Source organism: Adiantum capillus-veneris, chromosome 4, assembly GCF_014529385.1.
Source record: "Adiantum capillus-veneris isolate H3 chromosome 4, ASM1452938v2, whole genome shotgun sequence".
NCBI lineage: Eukaryota > Viridiplantae > Streptophyta > Polypodiopsida > Polypodiales > Pteridaceae > Adiantum > Adiantum capillus-veneris.
The window spans coordinates 46,625,669-46,639,213 of NC_140934.1; the positions used below are offsets into that span (position 1 = coordinate 46,625,669).

Below are 13,545 nucleotides of genomic sequence, written 5' to 3' on the forward strand. Positions count from 1 at the left end.
AAAAGCTATGCAGACACGACTAGCCATAGTCTTAGAAAAGTTCTTTCGAACTGAGTTTCAGAAATGGTCGAGATTGCCAAAATAAGCCAAAATCAGGTCCACAACGGTGTACAGAGGCAATATCCACAACACAACATACATATGTAGTGAAATCACTGTAAAGTGCAGTGTATGTGCTCGAACGCGGGCACCACCAAGTGTGCACACAAAGATCATAAAACTCAACTCCATGTAGGAGTAAAATGCTCATAACAGAGCTCACAATACACAAACTATGGCAACGTACACATAATCCATACGCACAAAACTCCCATCCGAACCAAATGCCTGTAAACTGTCAAAAAATGTTCACAGATTTTTTGTGTCAAGAGAACCTGAATGTCCCTTTGTGTATAAATGTGTATCAAAGAGCTATCTCAGAGAAGCCATCAATGGCTATGCATACACAATCAGAGAAAAGCAGTCCCTGAAGCCACAAAGAACACACATCAAGGCAAAGAACGCATATTGCAATCCAAAAAAAAAGCTCTTGGAAGTGAATAAAACTGCTACTATAACGGCAATCTGCAACTTGCCTCTCCTTGTCGACAAATTATCCCTGTCTTACTCTCTACAATGCCAGAGTGTCAAAATCTATAGTCGATGTCGCCGAAGTCGATACCAATGCCGGGTGTCACTCCTCTATGAAGGAGGCACCTTACCCATGGATGTTGATATTAGTTGTTGATGTCGACTTTCACCACCGGACAGAAGTGTGTCGCCAATGTCGAATGCCAAGAAAGCCAAAGTCCAGAATTGGAGTGTCTATGTGTGTCCGATGCCGAGGATAGAAATCACCGATGCCTCAAGTGGAGCTGAGAGCCGATGCCGGGAAGTAAGGAAATCAATGCCTTGTTTGCTCTCTCGCCAAGGATGTGTGTGTGTGTGTCGTACTATCCCTCTCTCTTCTCAATCTGCCGTCGGTCGAAATTGTGTATGTGTATGAGTACACACATGCCCTTGCCAAGTTTGAAGCGCTAGTGTAAAAAACTAACCAGCGCTACCCTCCACACTATCTCGCACGGGCGGCTTCAAATGGGATCTACGGTTGAGGTGATTCTGACCGCCAGATGCACATTTGTAAATTCGGGACATTTGGTAAATTCGGGGAGAAAAGTAAATTCGGGTAGGCTTGCAAGTTCGAGGCGCTCCGCACCCATGTCTTGAACCCACGACCTCCCCACTGCGAGCCATGAGCACTAACCACTACACCCGCATGCGTTCGTTGAAATATAGGTGATTCGAGTATGTCATATTGTAAATGTGGGCCGATTAGTAAATTCGGGGCAAATTTGTAAATTCAGGCAGATTAGTAAATTCGAGGCAAATGCCGAATCTGACGGTCCATGATTGGCGCGCCCCGCGTTTTCCTCCTCCACCATTGATCCCATTTGAGCATGCCCGTGTGATATAGTGATGAGGCAGCGCTACTGCTTTCCTCAGAGCTCACACACCAATGTTGCCTTTCAAAAGTCAATAGCACTAACGACTGCTTGCTACTAGCGCTACCCTTTGATGGGTTGCCCTTTGCAAAAATAACAACGCTACTTGGTAACTTTAGATGGCACTAATTAAAGAACACCTCAACTTATGAACTTCACAAAACCATGCCCTGTAGGACTTGTGAACCTTTTCTCTCTTCAACCTTCAGCTCTGATACCACTTGTGAAGGTGCACGAATGCGTGCGTGCCTAGAAGGGGGAGAAGCAAAAGCGCACAATTTTGGTGGAGTTCAGAGTGAGGATAAAGATGTCTCATAGCTCTTTATTTTTTGTATTATCGATGAATAAGTTTGGTTAGTAACTCAGTGGGTGTCCGATCTATTGGCTTGAACCCCAACAATCACAAGCTGTGTTGTTGCCACAAAATAGCCCTACTCTAGCATGTGAAACAATGTTGCCAATTTCAATTTTCAAAAACAAAAAAACAAGAATAGTCATGATACACCTGAGCCAATGGAGATTAGCAAGCTTCAAACCGAAAGATGTGACCATCAATATAATGGAATTGTTTAAATTGACTAAAGGAAAACATCAAGATAAAGGAAGAACTTATGATGGCTAGTGCAATTAAAACAAAGCTGGCATAGTTAACGGCTTTAAGAGCATTTGGGTGGTTCCATGCATGCTCTGTACAAGAGCAAACTACTCGTATCAGCCATGTGCTAACACGCTCTTGCAAATGAAAAACGATCTAAAATTTGTATATCTAAGACCTGATTGGACACAAGATTGTTATCTCTTTCTTTTGTTTGTCAATTTGTAAAGAAATGAAACATTTTGTGCACAAAAATATCCTTTGTTCTGCTTGTGATGCATGAGAAGAAATTATCCAAAACATATCTATGCCACTAAAATGTTGCACTGTCTTAAAATCCAACTTATGCAAATAGATGCAATAAATAGAAAAATTTAAACATGATGTAATGGGTAATGTGCATTTGATACCAATTCATTAATGGGACACGTGTCTTAAAAAGTAGCAACTTATTAAGATCTTTTAAACATAGATCCATCGTATTCTCAATCTGGGTGTGAATTTTTTTTCTACGAATGAGTCCTCAAAGACTCCAATAATTTGCTATTTTTAAACCGATGAAATGCCAATTTTTTTGTCAAATGTATTGAAGGATCCAACATTGCAATGAAAAAGAGTGGAACTCGGCATTTTTTATAACTATACCTCTGGGCTAGATTTGTGGAGGTTAAGGACGCATGTACAGCAATTTTGAGCCCATATTCTAGGTCTAAATTGACCTAGCCTGGTTGTAGTTTTGCATTTTGAAGTATTGGTAGCTTTTTGGGCACCTCCCAAGAGTAGGCCTACTGAAGACCAAAAATGAATTGATTTCCTTTACTTTTTAATACTTTGAAGCACCACTTTAGGGACACATGTCCACTACTAGAAGATGCATGACCTTTGAGGTTTCTTTACTAGGGCTTATTTAACTCGCCAATTTATTTACCTCCCTGGGATAGATAAAGAGTTAGATCATCCAAAATCCTTTAATCTTGATGACTGAATGATAAGGATACTTGGTAAGGTGCACCATATCTTAAAGAAGAGAGAAAAACAAAAGGTCATGTTTAATAGACATATAGCTCATTTGCCTATGGACACATTATGCAAGACCTTTAGTATGCGCTTAAAACAATGGTGACTACATATTTGATTTTTAAGCACATCCATAACATAGCTAATTGACATGGTTTTAGTATTAGCCTATAAGTCACCCACGGAGAAGAATGATTACCAACCTTGATTCTTAACAAGATTTGCCCCCTGATTGTTTTAAAGACGGATTTCCCTTTGTCACTCGCACAACTATTTTGTTTGAATACTTAACATTCTGAGCGCAACCGACTCCCATGGTGATTGAATGAGCATGGCCTAGCCCAAAGAGATTGCGTTATTATGCTGCTTGTCTTCAATCAATTGGCGTATCAACAGACTAGCGCATACAGGACTTAAATCAGCCAATGTAGTACACCGCATGCACAAATAAAGGTAGTAACTGGAATTGTCATTGGACCAAATATTAAATAGTCACACATCATTACTTCATAAGGAAAGATTATGTTAACAAGAAAAAAAGATTATGTCAGTCCTGTTAGAGGCTAAAGAGAACTGGCCTGTGAGGAAAAAACATGTATAGGTGTCATCGAGATGCCAGAAGAATCAAGTCTTCACTGTGTTGTAGCTATGTCGAAGATTGTGGATGAATGTGTGTGGGGTGTACTAGGACACACAGTGGCTGGGAGAGGATAGTACATAGGTCTAGGTCATGGCTAAAAATGTGAGGAAAGCAAGTTGGATGTGAGAGAAAGCTGAACACTCTAGCGTGTGGTACGCAGACTCCAACTTGAGACAAAACGGTGTACATGTGTCCTTGAGGTATCCAGAAAAAAGGAAGAAAGTGATCCTGCTACCAAATGAGAGAGAGAGAGAGAGAGAGAGAGAGAGAGAGAGAGAGAGAGTCCGTTACCGACAGTGAAGGCAAGACACCACTTGTGGCAACTAGCACTCCAATTGGAATGTCCAGGTTGGGTCCCAGCAAGTTGATGGGTTAAATACATACTACAACAAGAGACACTCTACGCCATGAGAGAGAGAGACTTAAAATAGGTCATGTAGGTCAAAATTTCTCAATCTCAACCATGCTAGTAACTTTTATAACATACATGATGCCGAGTAAGCTGGGACAAATAAAATTGGCTTTTGGCTAACCTGACAACCTTTTTAAAGCAAGTGATGTTGAACACTGGCTTGCAACGTGTTGCTAGCACCAAAATTCGTATGAAGAGATATCTTGCGGAAGTGAAGTTTATTCTGTTGATTGCACCAAAATTTATGCGAGGTTGTATGTGAAATTGAGCTGATGTTAACACAGTAAAAGTTCGCCATCTTCAATTGATGACCACATCATTCATGTCCTCCACATACCAAAAGAACTCCTTACGACTTCCAAGTAAACCTACAAACTAAGCCAGACTGGATGCAGACGCGGTTGTGTGCGCATGCAACAACAAGAGCATCTGTTCCATGATTGCTCGCTCTCTTGCACTTTGGATCCAATCTGCCACAAGCCCTTCTGCTTTTGTTCCTTGTACACCCTTCTCCAACAACTCAGCAGCATCTGCAAGCTTTCCATCTGCTAAACGCCGCTGAACTTGACTGATGACTGCAGCCACGCCATCAGAAAATTGTCCACTTTCTTTAACCTGCATGAGAAAAGCATGTTAGCACTTATGAAATAACCATTCTCCTAAACTGTCTTCCAACTCAACCACCACCAAAGCCCTCAAAGCCTATATGCACACATTTATGTGTGTACTATTTCATGCATTGGCACACCCTTCTCTCCAAAGGACGAGAATAGAAAATGTGCCTGATAGTACAAAATATGTAATAGATGGTTTTACAATAGATTCTGTCATCAGCAAATATTGATAGAATGGTGATTTGGTGGGCAGTGGATGCTGCCATGGCAGGTGCGGTTGTAGCCAGATGGAGCGACTCCAACCAGCTAAGGAGATGACGACATGCCAGAAAAGTAGCATAAAAAAGTAAAAACATGCATCCTTTTGAGTGGGGCTGTTGTTGGGTCAAAGCTCACACGACCACTTAAGTCACTGCTCAGTACATCCGTATGGATAAAGATACTCTAATCATGTAGTAAAATGTAGCTATATGGCTTGTGATAAGCCTACACAAATCTTTCCAAAGTTGTCCACCTCTCTCTCATTCCTTCCTTTCAGAATTTCATAGTGGGAACTAGGCCGATAGGGGTAGTAGACGATCATGCTATCTTGTCTTTCACTCTATTACTCCAGTTCAGCACAGCTCCATTGGGAGAGGTCTCCACACATACTTGGTATACCTTCACGTGGGAGACACATCCCGTGTACATTGATGAGATAGACAGGCAGATATGCACTCAGGAGCCAGGACGGCCACTAGATGAGCTCACCCAGATTCTGACAGAGACGCTGGCATACCCCCACAGCCAGCCTACTACACGCAGACGATCTGGTAGCATGCCTCGGAATAGTTGGTATGATGAGGAGTGTAGAGAGACGAGGATCATATTACAGAGAGACGTGCTCATGGGTACTACTACACATAGACAGTCATGGATTACCTTCCCCTGCCTAGTGCGACGAAAGAAGAGGGCTTACCTATCTCAGTTAGAGCGTGATCTGTATCAGCTGTTAGCTGTTTAGTCAGGACTTTAGTGGGGCATGGAGGCTTTTCCATAAGCACTCCCCACCGCCAGCCATCACTTCCACAGGCACATGGGGAGAATATGCTACACCTCTCTATACAGCACCAGGGCAGCCACCTTTGCCTGACCCTCCAGAGGCATGCCCAGAGATGTGTACTTTCTTTATTGCTGAGAGAGTAAGGAAAGCCATTGACAGGATGAAGACGGGAAGAGCACACGATCATGATGGTCTTGTAGCAGAGCACTTCATCCATGCTAGAGATATGCTTGCAGAGCCTCTTGCTATGATGTTTAATAGAGCCATGTATGAGGGTTTTCCCGAGACTTGGAGTATGTCCACGATTGTGCCTATCTTCAAGTCGGGAGATCCTATGCTTCCCGGGAATTACCACACCATCATGGTTGGTCACACTCTGGCTAGGTTATATGCATCAATTCTTGAGCATGAGTTGAGTGGATGGGCAGAGAGAAAGGGCATACAAGAAGCAGGACAGGCAGGGTTCAGGAGAGGTTTCTCCACTCTTGACCAAATTTTGACACTTAGAGCCATTATTGAGGAGGATAGACACCATGGCAGGAGGATTTATTGTAGCTTTGTGGATTTCCGTAAAGCCTTTGATACAGTGCCACGAGCCTCATACGCAGATTGCAGGACATGGGGGATGCCCACAGAGCTGATCTATTGGATCTTAGCTTTATATAGGACAATGGTAGGGTGGGTCCGCACTACTCAGGGCATGATTCACTCCACCATTGGGTGAAGCAGGGATGTCTCCTATCTCCGACTCTCTTTGGAATATATGTAGATGAGTTTTCATATTATGTACAGGCAGAGGGTGATCGAGGTGCACAGCTTGCAGGGACATGGATTCCGTTGCTATTATATGTTGATGATATTGTGTTGATCTCAGACTCTCTAGAGGGGATGCAACGTCATTTGGATACATTGCATGTATTTGCACAGGACAATGGATTGTCTGTGAACCTTGGTAAGACCAAGGTAATGGTGTTTAACACTACAATGCAGAGGGTAAGGAGGTCTACCCCCACTCTTACATATGGTCGAGAGACTGTGGAGTACGCAGATACATACACTTATGGGCATTGGTCCAGTATTTCCTTGAGGCGTGCAACAAATACGAGATTAACCAAAGCCTATGCAACATTGGGGAGACATGAGAGGATATGTTCGCAGGTTCAGTTCTAGGAACCTCAGACAAAGCGTTGGCTCTTTGACACGGAGTGGAGATGGGGCCCTCAGTTGATCATCATAGCAGAGCTTGCAGTACTGATGGATGGAGATGTATGGAGAGGCCCTTGGTGTCTATGATTTCTCAGATGATTAGGGCCAAGGCCTCAGTACCACATGACATTGTTAGGGCGGAGCTCGCTGCTCCTCCATTGGTAGTGGAGGCACTCACTCAATGAGTTTCATTTATGCATAGCACCTGGGCTCTCCCTAGAGACAGATATGCTCGAATAGCACTAGAGTCTTCGCGACAACTGGCATTGCAGGGAGATAGATCATGTTGGTATGCAAAGATGGCATCTTGGTTTCATTTACATGGCTTTGGTATGGATCGGCTATCCCCATTTCAGTACTCTTTGGATGCATCCTCCATCTCCCTTACTAGGCAGAGATTGCCAGGCTCATCAGACAGGACATGATTCAATTGGATACAAAGAGGACATGGATATAGCCTACACATGAGTTGGGTACGAAGATGGCTTTCTATAGAGAACATCTTCTCCAGCTTAGGGAGGATGGTTTTGTGATCAGACCAGTATACATGGATACTCATCTATCCTACGGAATACAATATGCAATTGGTCAGATACGCACATCCTCACATCAACTAGAGATCAAGACATGCAGATTTAGAGTAGTACCCGTTGAGTCTAGGATTTGTTAGTTGTCATATAGAGCCTGAGACAGAGCTACATTACATATGTCGCTGCCTAGTATACTATGAGATACGAGGCTGCTTTCACTGTCTATTCAGAGAGGGTTTTGGACCACTTTCTAGAGTCATGAAATACCAGGATCAGAGATGCCTCGCATTATAATTAACTGGAGATTCGCAGACACACAAAAGACCTCTTGAAGAGGAGCACAATGAGAGAGATCCAGTGACGGCGGCAGATTACAGATTTCTTCAATCACAGACAGAGGAGTTCGAGCAACCTCCACAGCATAGCAGCACCAGAGGCATACAGCTTGATCGGGCGATAGAGTTGGGACGGTCCCTTCGCCCACGAATGAGGGGGCCCTCTCGACATCGACGCAGATTGCGACAGAGGATCCATACCATACTGACGCGACACAGGAGCCGACAAAGTGCTTACCTTGGAGGACATTGAACCTCTATAGCATTTTGGATACTGATGTATATGTACACAATGCTTCTGCTGTCAGAGAGCTCAATTGTATCAGCTCATCCCTTTGTATTCCCTTTGAATCAGCTTTCACCCCGTCCCTACCCACTATTTTCTTTTCAATTCTTTGTACTTTTTGTACCCAGACCTGGTATTAGATTCACCACATGTAACCTTTTGGTCTCATAGGTCATTTTGGCCTTTTGAAGACGTTAATATAACATTTCATTTCATCATCTCTCTCTCTCTCTCTCTCTCTCTCTCTCTCTCTCTCTCTCTCTCTCTCTCTCTCTCTCACAACATGAAGTGTCCCCCCTAAAGAGCTAACTGTCTGGAAGACTCACGAGATAGTCTAGCATATCTGTCTCTACTAGTATCCCACAAGCTGTGCAGAAAGGAGACTGATTTGGTAAGCGCCTCAATCTCCATAGGATTGGCACCTAGCGCTGCTCGAATGATAGCGTGGAGTACGGAGGCTTTGGCTTTGATCAGTCGAGAGATCATAGATACCAAGGGTCTCTCCATACGTCTCCAACCATCCTGGCCTACAGAAGGTCCCCATGTCTGCACCCCATACAACATAGCTAAGGCTACTAAGGTATCAAAGAGCCATAACTTTGTCCGTGGTTCCTGGAACTGAACCTGCGAGCACATCCTCTCCAAGCCTCCCAAGGCCGCAAAAGCTCTAGTCAGTCTAGTCTTTGCTGCTCTCTCCAAAGAAAACATCGGCCCAGTGAAGACAATCCCAAGGTAAGTGTATGCATCTGTATACTCTACAATCTCTTGACCATATGTGAAAGTCGGTACTGATCTCTTGATCCATTGTGGTGTGGTGTTAAACACCATAACTTGGTTTTACCAAGGTTTACAGACAATCCCCTATCCTCTGCAAATTTGTGTAATGCATCCAACTGTCGCTGCATACCCTCTGGTGAGTCAGAGATCAAGACAATATCATCAGCATATAACAACAATGGGATCCACGTCCCTGCCAGTTGGGCACCTCTATCACCCTCTCTGTCAATGTAATCAGACACCTCATCAACATACATACCAAATAAAGTAGGAGACAATGGGCAACCCTGTTTCACCCCAATGGTGGAGTGAACTAAATCAGATATCCCCTCCGGAGTGCATACATGTCCCATCATTGATCTGTATAGAGCCATAATCCCCCACATCAACACTATGGGCACCCCCATCTCCTGCCGTCTACGCATCAATCGAGCTCTCGGTACCATGTCAAATACTTTGCAGAAATCCACAAAGCTACAATAAATCTGTCTCCTATGTGACCTGCCCTCCTCAATGATGGCTCTGAGTGTCAGAATATGATCAAGAGTGGAGAAACCCCTCCTAAAACCGGCCTGTCCCTTTGCTCGTACACCCTCACCCTCTGCCCAATTACTCAACTGCTACTCAAGAATGGATGCATAACCATGCCAATGTGTGCCCAACCATAATAGTGTAAGGTGCAGCGGAAGTGAATGTTGAACTTTGCTCAAGATGAGTGCTCCGAACTGTGCTCAAGGGTTCCTTTTACTTACGGAAGGGAGAGCCTTCCGTTCCTTTAGTGAGAGAGTGCAATGGACACAAACAAAGTGGTGAACACTGTGAATGAAGGTGCATGAGACTGAGAGATAGAGAGAGAAGAGAATACGACACCAGAATGTTGTCAAACCCTCCTCCAAGGGCCCCACTCTCTATGGCGAGAGCGGTCTACTATTGATTGCACAAATCTCTACACTGCTTTGGACTTGCCAACGATGAGGACGACGACAAGACGGGCTGAAATCTGAAAGCACTAATGGCTGAAATCTATAAACCTTTATCTGCTGAATTCTGACTCTATGTCGGTGACGATGTCGATGATGACGATGCGACGATGACGCGCTGAAAACGCAAATACTGAAATCTGCATTTTCCGGGCTGAAACTGCAACTTCAAGGGATCTGACCGTGTGGCGAGGATCTGCTGCGAGAAGGTGAGATCTGCGAGGTTTGGGGGTTCTACTGCGAGTACTGACTGCTGAAAACTGAAAATGCTGAAGTGTCTTGCAGATGCAAAAACGTAGGGCTGAAAATGGTCTTGCTATGAAGAATCTGCTAAAGCTGGGGCTTCTCCTTAGTCTGCTGTCGCCAGGGATCCGCAAGAGCAAAAACGCTGGCTGATCTGGTCCAAAAACGCTAGCTTTCTGCTGTGAAGCAAAAACGCTAGGGCATCTGGGGGTTCTGCTGAGAAGTTGCCTGTTGAGCGAGTGCTCCTGCTGCCTCTTCTGCCAGAAAGTGCTAGCTCTGGTTTGCTTATATATTTCATTAGCGAAATTGCCCTACCTAGTTCCCAACAAAAGTCACTTAAAAACAATAAGTGAAAATGTCAACAATAGGAAAAATAGGTCTATGCACTGTAAAAATAGGGAAAATAGGTCTATGCATTGTAAAAATGCTCCTGATGGAAATCTGATGATCATGTTGTGTGCAACCAGAGGATATGCATCTACTCTAAGTGTCTGGACATGCACGGTCTGCAAACAGACTCACAAAAGTGTCAGATCACTTCCTATTCTAGACTGACTTGACTGAACTGAACCCTGGTTATGATGTAGCTTGTTCACGGACACAGAGGGTTGGATGAGTCGCGTGACATCCCCTCCTTTTCAAAGTGAGGTACTGGTACCGAACTGTATGGCGTGGAGAGAGATCGCCAATAACATCCAGAATGCTGGAAAGGACTCTTCGCCGGCCGACTCCGATGCGTGGGTCGTGCGATACTTGAACTTCATAAAGGTCTGCAATGCCTTCTTCTTTGGGCCGCGCTGAAAGCAACACAAAGTCTTCTGAGGCTCTTCAATGCTTCAACTTCGTCTAGAGTCCTGTGTCTACCTTCTTCAAGAATCTCCGAGAGAAAATCCCTGAAACCACTTTCAACACCAAAACATGAGCGGTATACCATTCCACGTAAAGTGACTGGAAAAATTCTTCTTTCGAAAAAATTGTGCATGCAATGCAAATGAACATAGAGACGGATTGCCAAACCGTTCATCAAACACATGCAAACAATGAGATCGAATCTTTTCTTTCTGATCTAAATCAATCAAATGTTGCAAACACAATGGAAATGTTGTTGCTTGATGCTCAATCTTCCTTGTGCTCTTTCTGAAACTGTATCATGCTAAGGAAGAGACATGGAATGTGACTTCCCTTAATGCATACTTTTCAGCTTGTCATGAGAAACCGCATACATCTGTGCTCATTCATGAGTGAATCGTGCTCAACGTACAATATGACATGCCTAGGAAAAGGGATCACATAAAGATGCTGACTAAAATACAGGAAACGATCACGAATGCAACACTCAAACAATGCGTGCTGACTAATCATTCAAACACATAATACTTCCTGTGGGGGTTCTTTGGACCTAGGCTCGAGAGCCAAGATTGGTTCTTCCTGATTGATCAAATCTTCCTGTGGGGGTTCTTTGGACCTTGACTCGAGAGCCAAAATCGGTTCTTCGTGATTGATTGAATCTGAGATGAGGTTAGCTTCACTAGAAAAAGTATCAACTAACACATCATCCTCGTGAACAATCACATCATCTTCATGTAAATCATCATGCTTGTGAGAAATCACATCTTGATCATGCAAATCATCATGCTCGTGAGAAATCACATCTTGATCATCATGCAAATCATGTGTGTCATGCTTTGGAAAAGAAGAGATGGAGAGAGTCTCCTTCTCTTGATTCTGTTCAAACGGCGCCTGCACAATTGAAAAGAGTCGCAAGAACTCTTTCATGTGTTGGTCGCTCTTGTCTTTTCGTGCTTTGTTCTCGCGATCAAATTCTGCTCGTCTTTCTTTGGCTTCCAAGCGTGCTTGCTCGTGCTCACGATCTATGGCTGCCACTCTTTTTTCGTATTCACGATCTATGGTTGCCCTCCTTTCTTCGTAGGCCTTTCTTTCTGCTTCTCTTTCTGCTTTTCTTTCTTCGTGTTCCAACTTCCTGTCCATAAACATTTGCTTCAACTCCTCCATAGGAGTTAGTGCAATCCTTGGCGTAGATAGGGAAGGGGGAGGGTCTGAAAAACCTCCTTGTAGGGAAAATTCTTCTTCGCCTCTCTCATGCTCATCACCTCCAAGCGAAGTATCCATTCCGCTTCGAGTGATGACCATCCACTGAAGTCGTGGGTTCTTGTGGATTCTTGTGGGTTCTTGTGGTCTTGGGTTCTTAAGTTCACGAAAAACTTGGGTTCTTGTGGATCCTGGGTTCTTAAGTTCACAAGGAACTTGGGTTCTTGGGGGTCTTGGTTCTTGGGGTTCTTGAGGGTCTTGGGGTTCTTGAGTTCTTGCGCTTCATTAGGTTCTTCGTTCGCTTGCAATCTGTGTTAGAGAAGGATCTTCTCTTCACCCGAGTTCTGCTCTTTCTGCGGGCGTACCCCTTGGCAGCCTTGCGCTCACACCAAGGTTGCTTTTTCCCACCTCACATCGATTGGCCGGCCGCTAAATGCGCGGTCCGCTCTCAATGAGTGAAAGGAGGCACAAGGGGAGGCTGGACAAGCCCTTCTTTCTTTGGTGAACACTGTGAATGAAGGTGCATGAGATTGAGAGATAGAGAGAGAAGAGAAAACGACACCAGAATGTTGTCAAACCCTCCTCCAAGGGCCCCACTATCTATGGCGAGAGCGGTCTACTATTGATTGCACAAATCTCTACAATGCTTTGGACTTGCCGACGATGTCAACGACGAGACGGGCTGAATTCTGACTCCATGTCGGTGACGATGTCGATGACGATGATGTGACGACGACGCGCTGAAAACGCAGATGCTGAAATCTGCGTTTTCCGGGTTGAAACTGCAAACTTCGCGGGATCTGACCGTGCGGCGAAGATCTGCTGCGAGAAGGTGAGATTTGCGAGGTTTGGGGGTTCTACTGCGAGTACTGACTGCTGAAAACTGAAAACGCTGATGCTTGTGGGGATTCGGTCGCGAAGATCTGCAAAAACGCTGAAGTGTCTTGCAGATGTAAAAACGCTAGGGCTGAAAATGGTCTTGTTGTGGAGAATCTGCTAAAGCTAGGGCTTCTGCCAGGTCTGCTGTCGCCAGGGATCTGCAAAAGCAAAAACGCTGGCTGATATGGTCCAAAAATGCCAGCTTTCTGCTGTGAAGCAAAAACGCTAGGGTATCTGGGGGTTCTGCTGAGAAGTTGCTTGTTGAGCGAGTGCTCTTGCTGCCTCTTCTGCCAAAAAGTGCTAGCTCTGGTTTGCTTATATATTTCATTAGCAAAATTGCCCTACCTAGTTCCCAACAAAAGTCAATTAAAAATAATAAGTGAAAAATGTCAAAAATAGGGAAAATAGGTCTACGCACTGTAAAAATGCTCCTGATGGGTTCTGATGGAAATCTGATGA

The 13,545-nt window shown here is 44.3% G+C and overlaps 1 protein-coding gene across 1 annotated transcript in view; it reads right to left on the reverse strand.

The window, feature by feature from the left end:
• Positions 1-4,030: 4,030 nt before the first annotated feature.
• The window catches only part of LOC147459092 (MICOS complex subunit), a 90,427-nt gene continuing 80,912 nt past the window's right edge, over positions 4,031-13,545 (reverse strand). Inside the window, exon 11 of the mRNA XM_086510432.1 lies at positions 4,031-4,760. Coding sequence (XP_086366558.1) covers positions 4,521-4,760 — 240 coding nt within the window. The 3' untranslated portion in view covers positions 4,031-4,520. The remainder of the gene's footprint in view (positions 4,761-13,545) is intronic.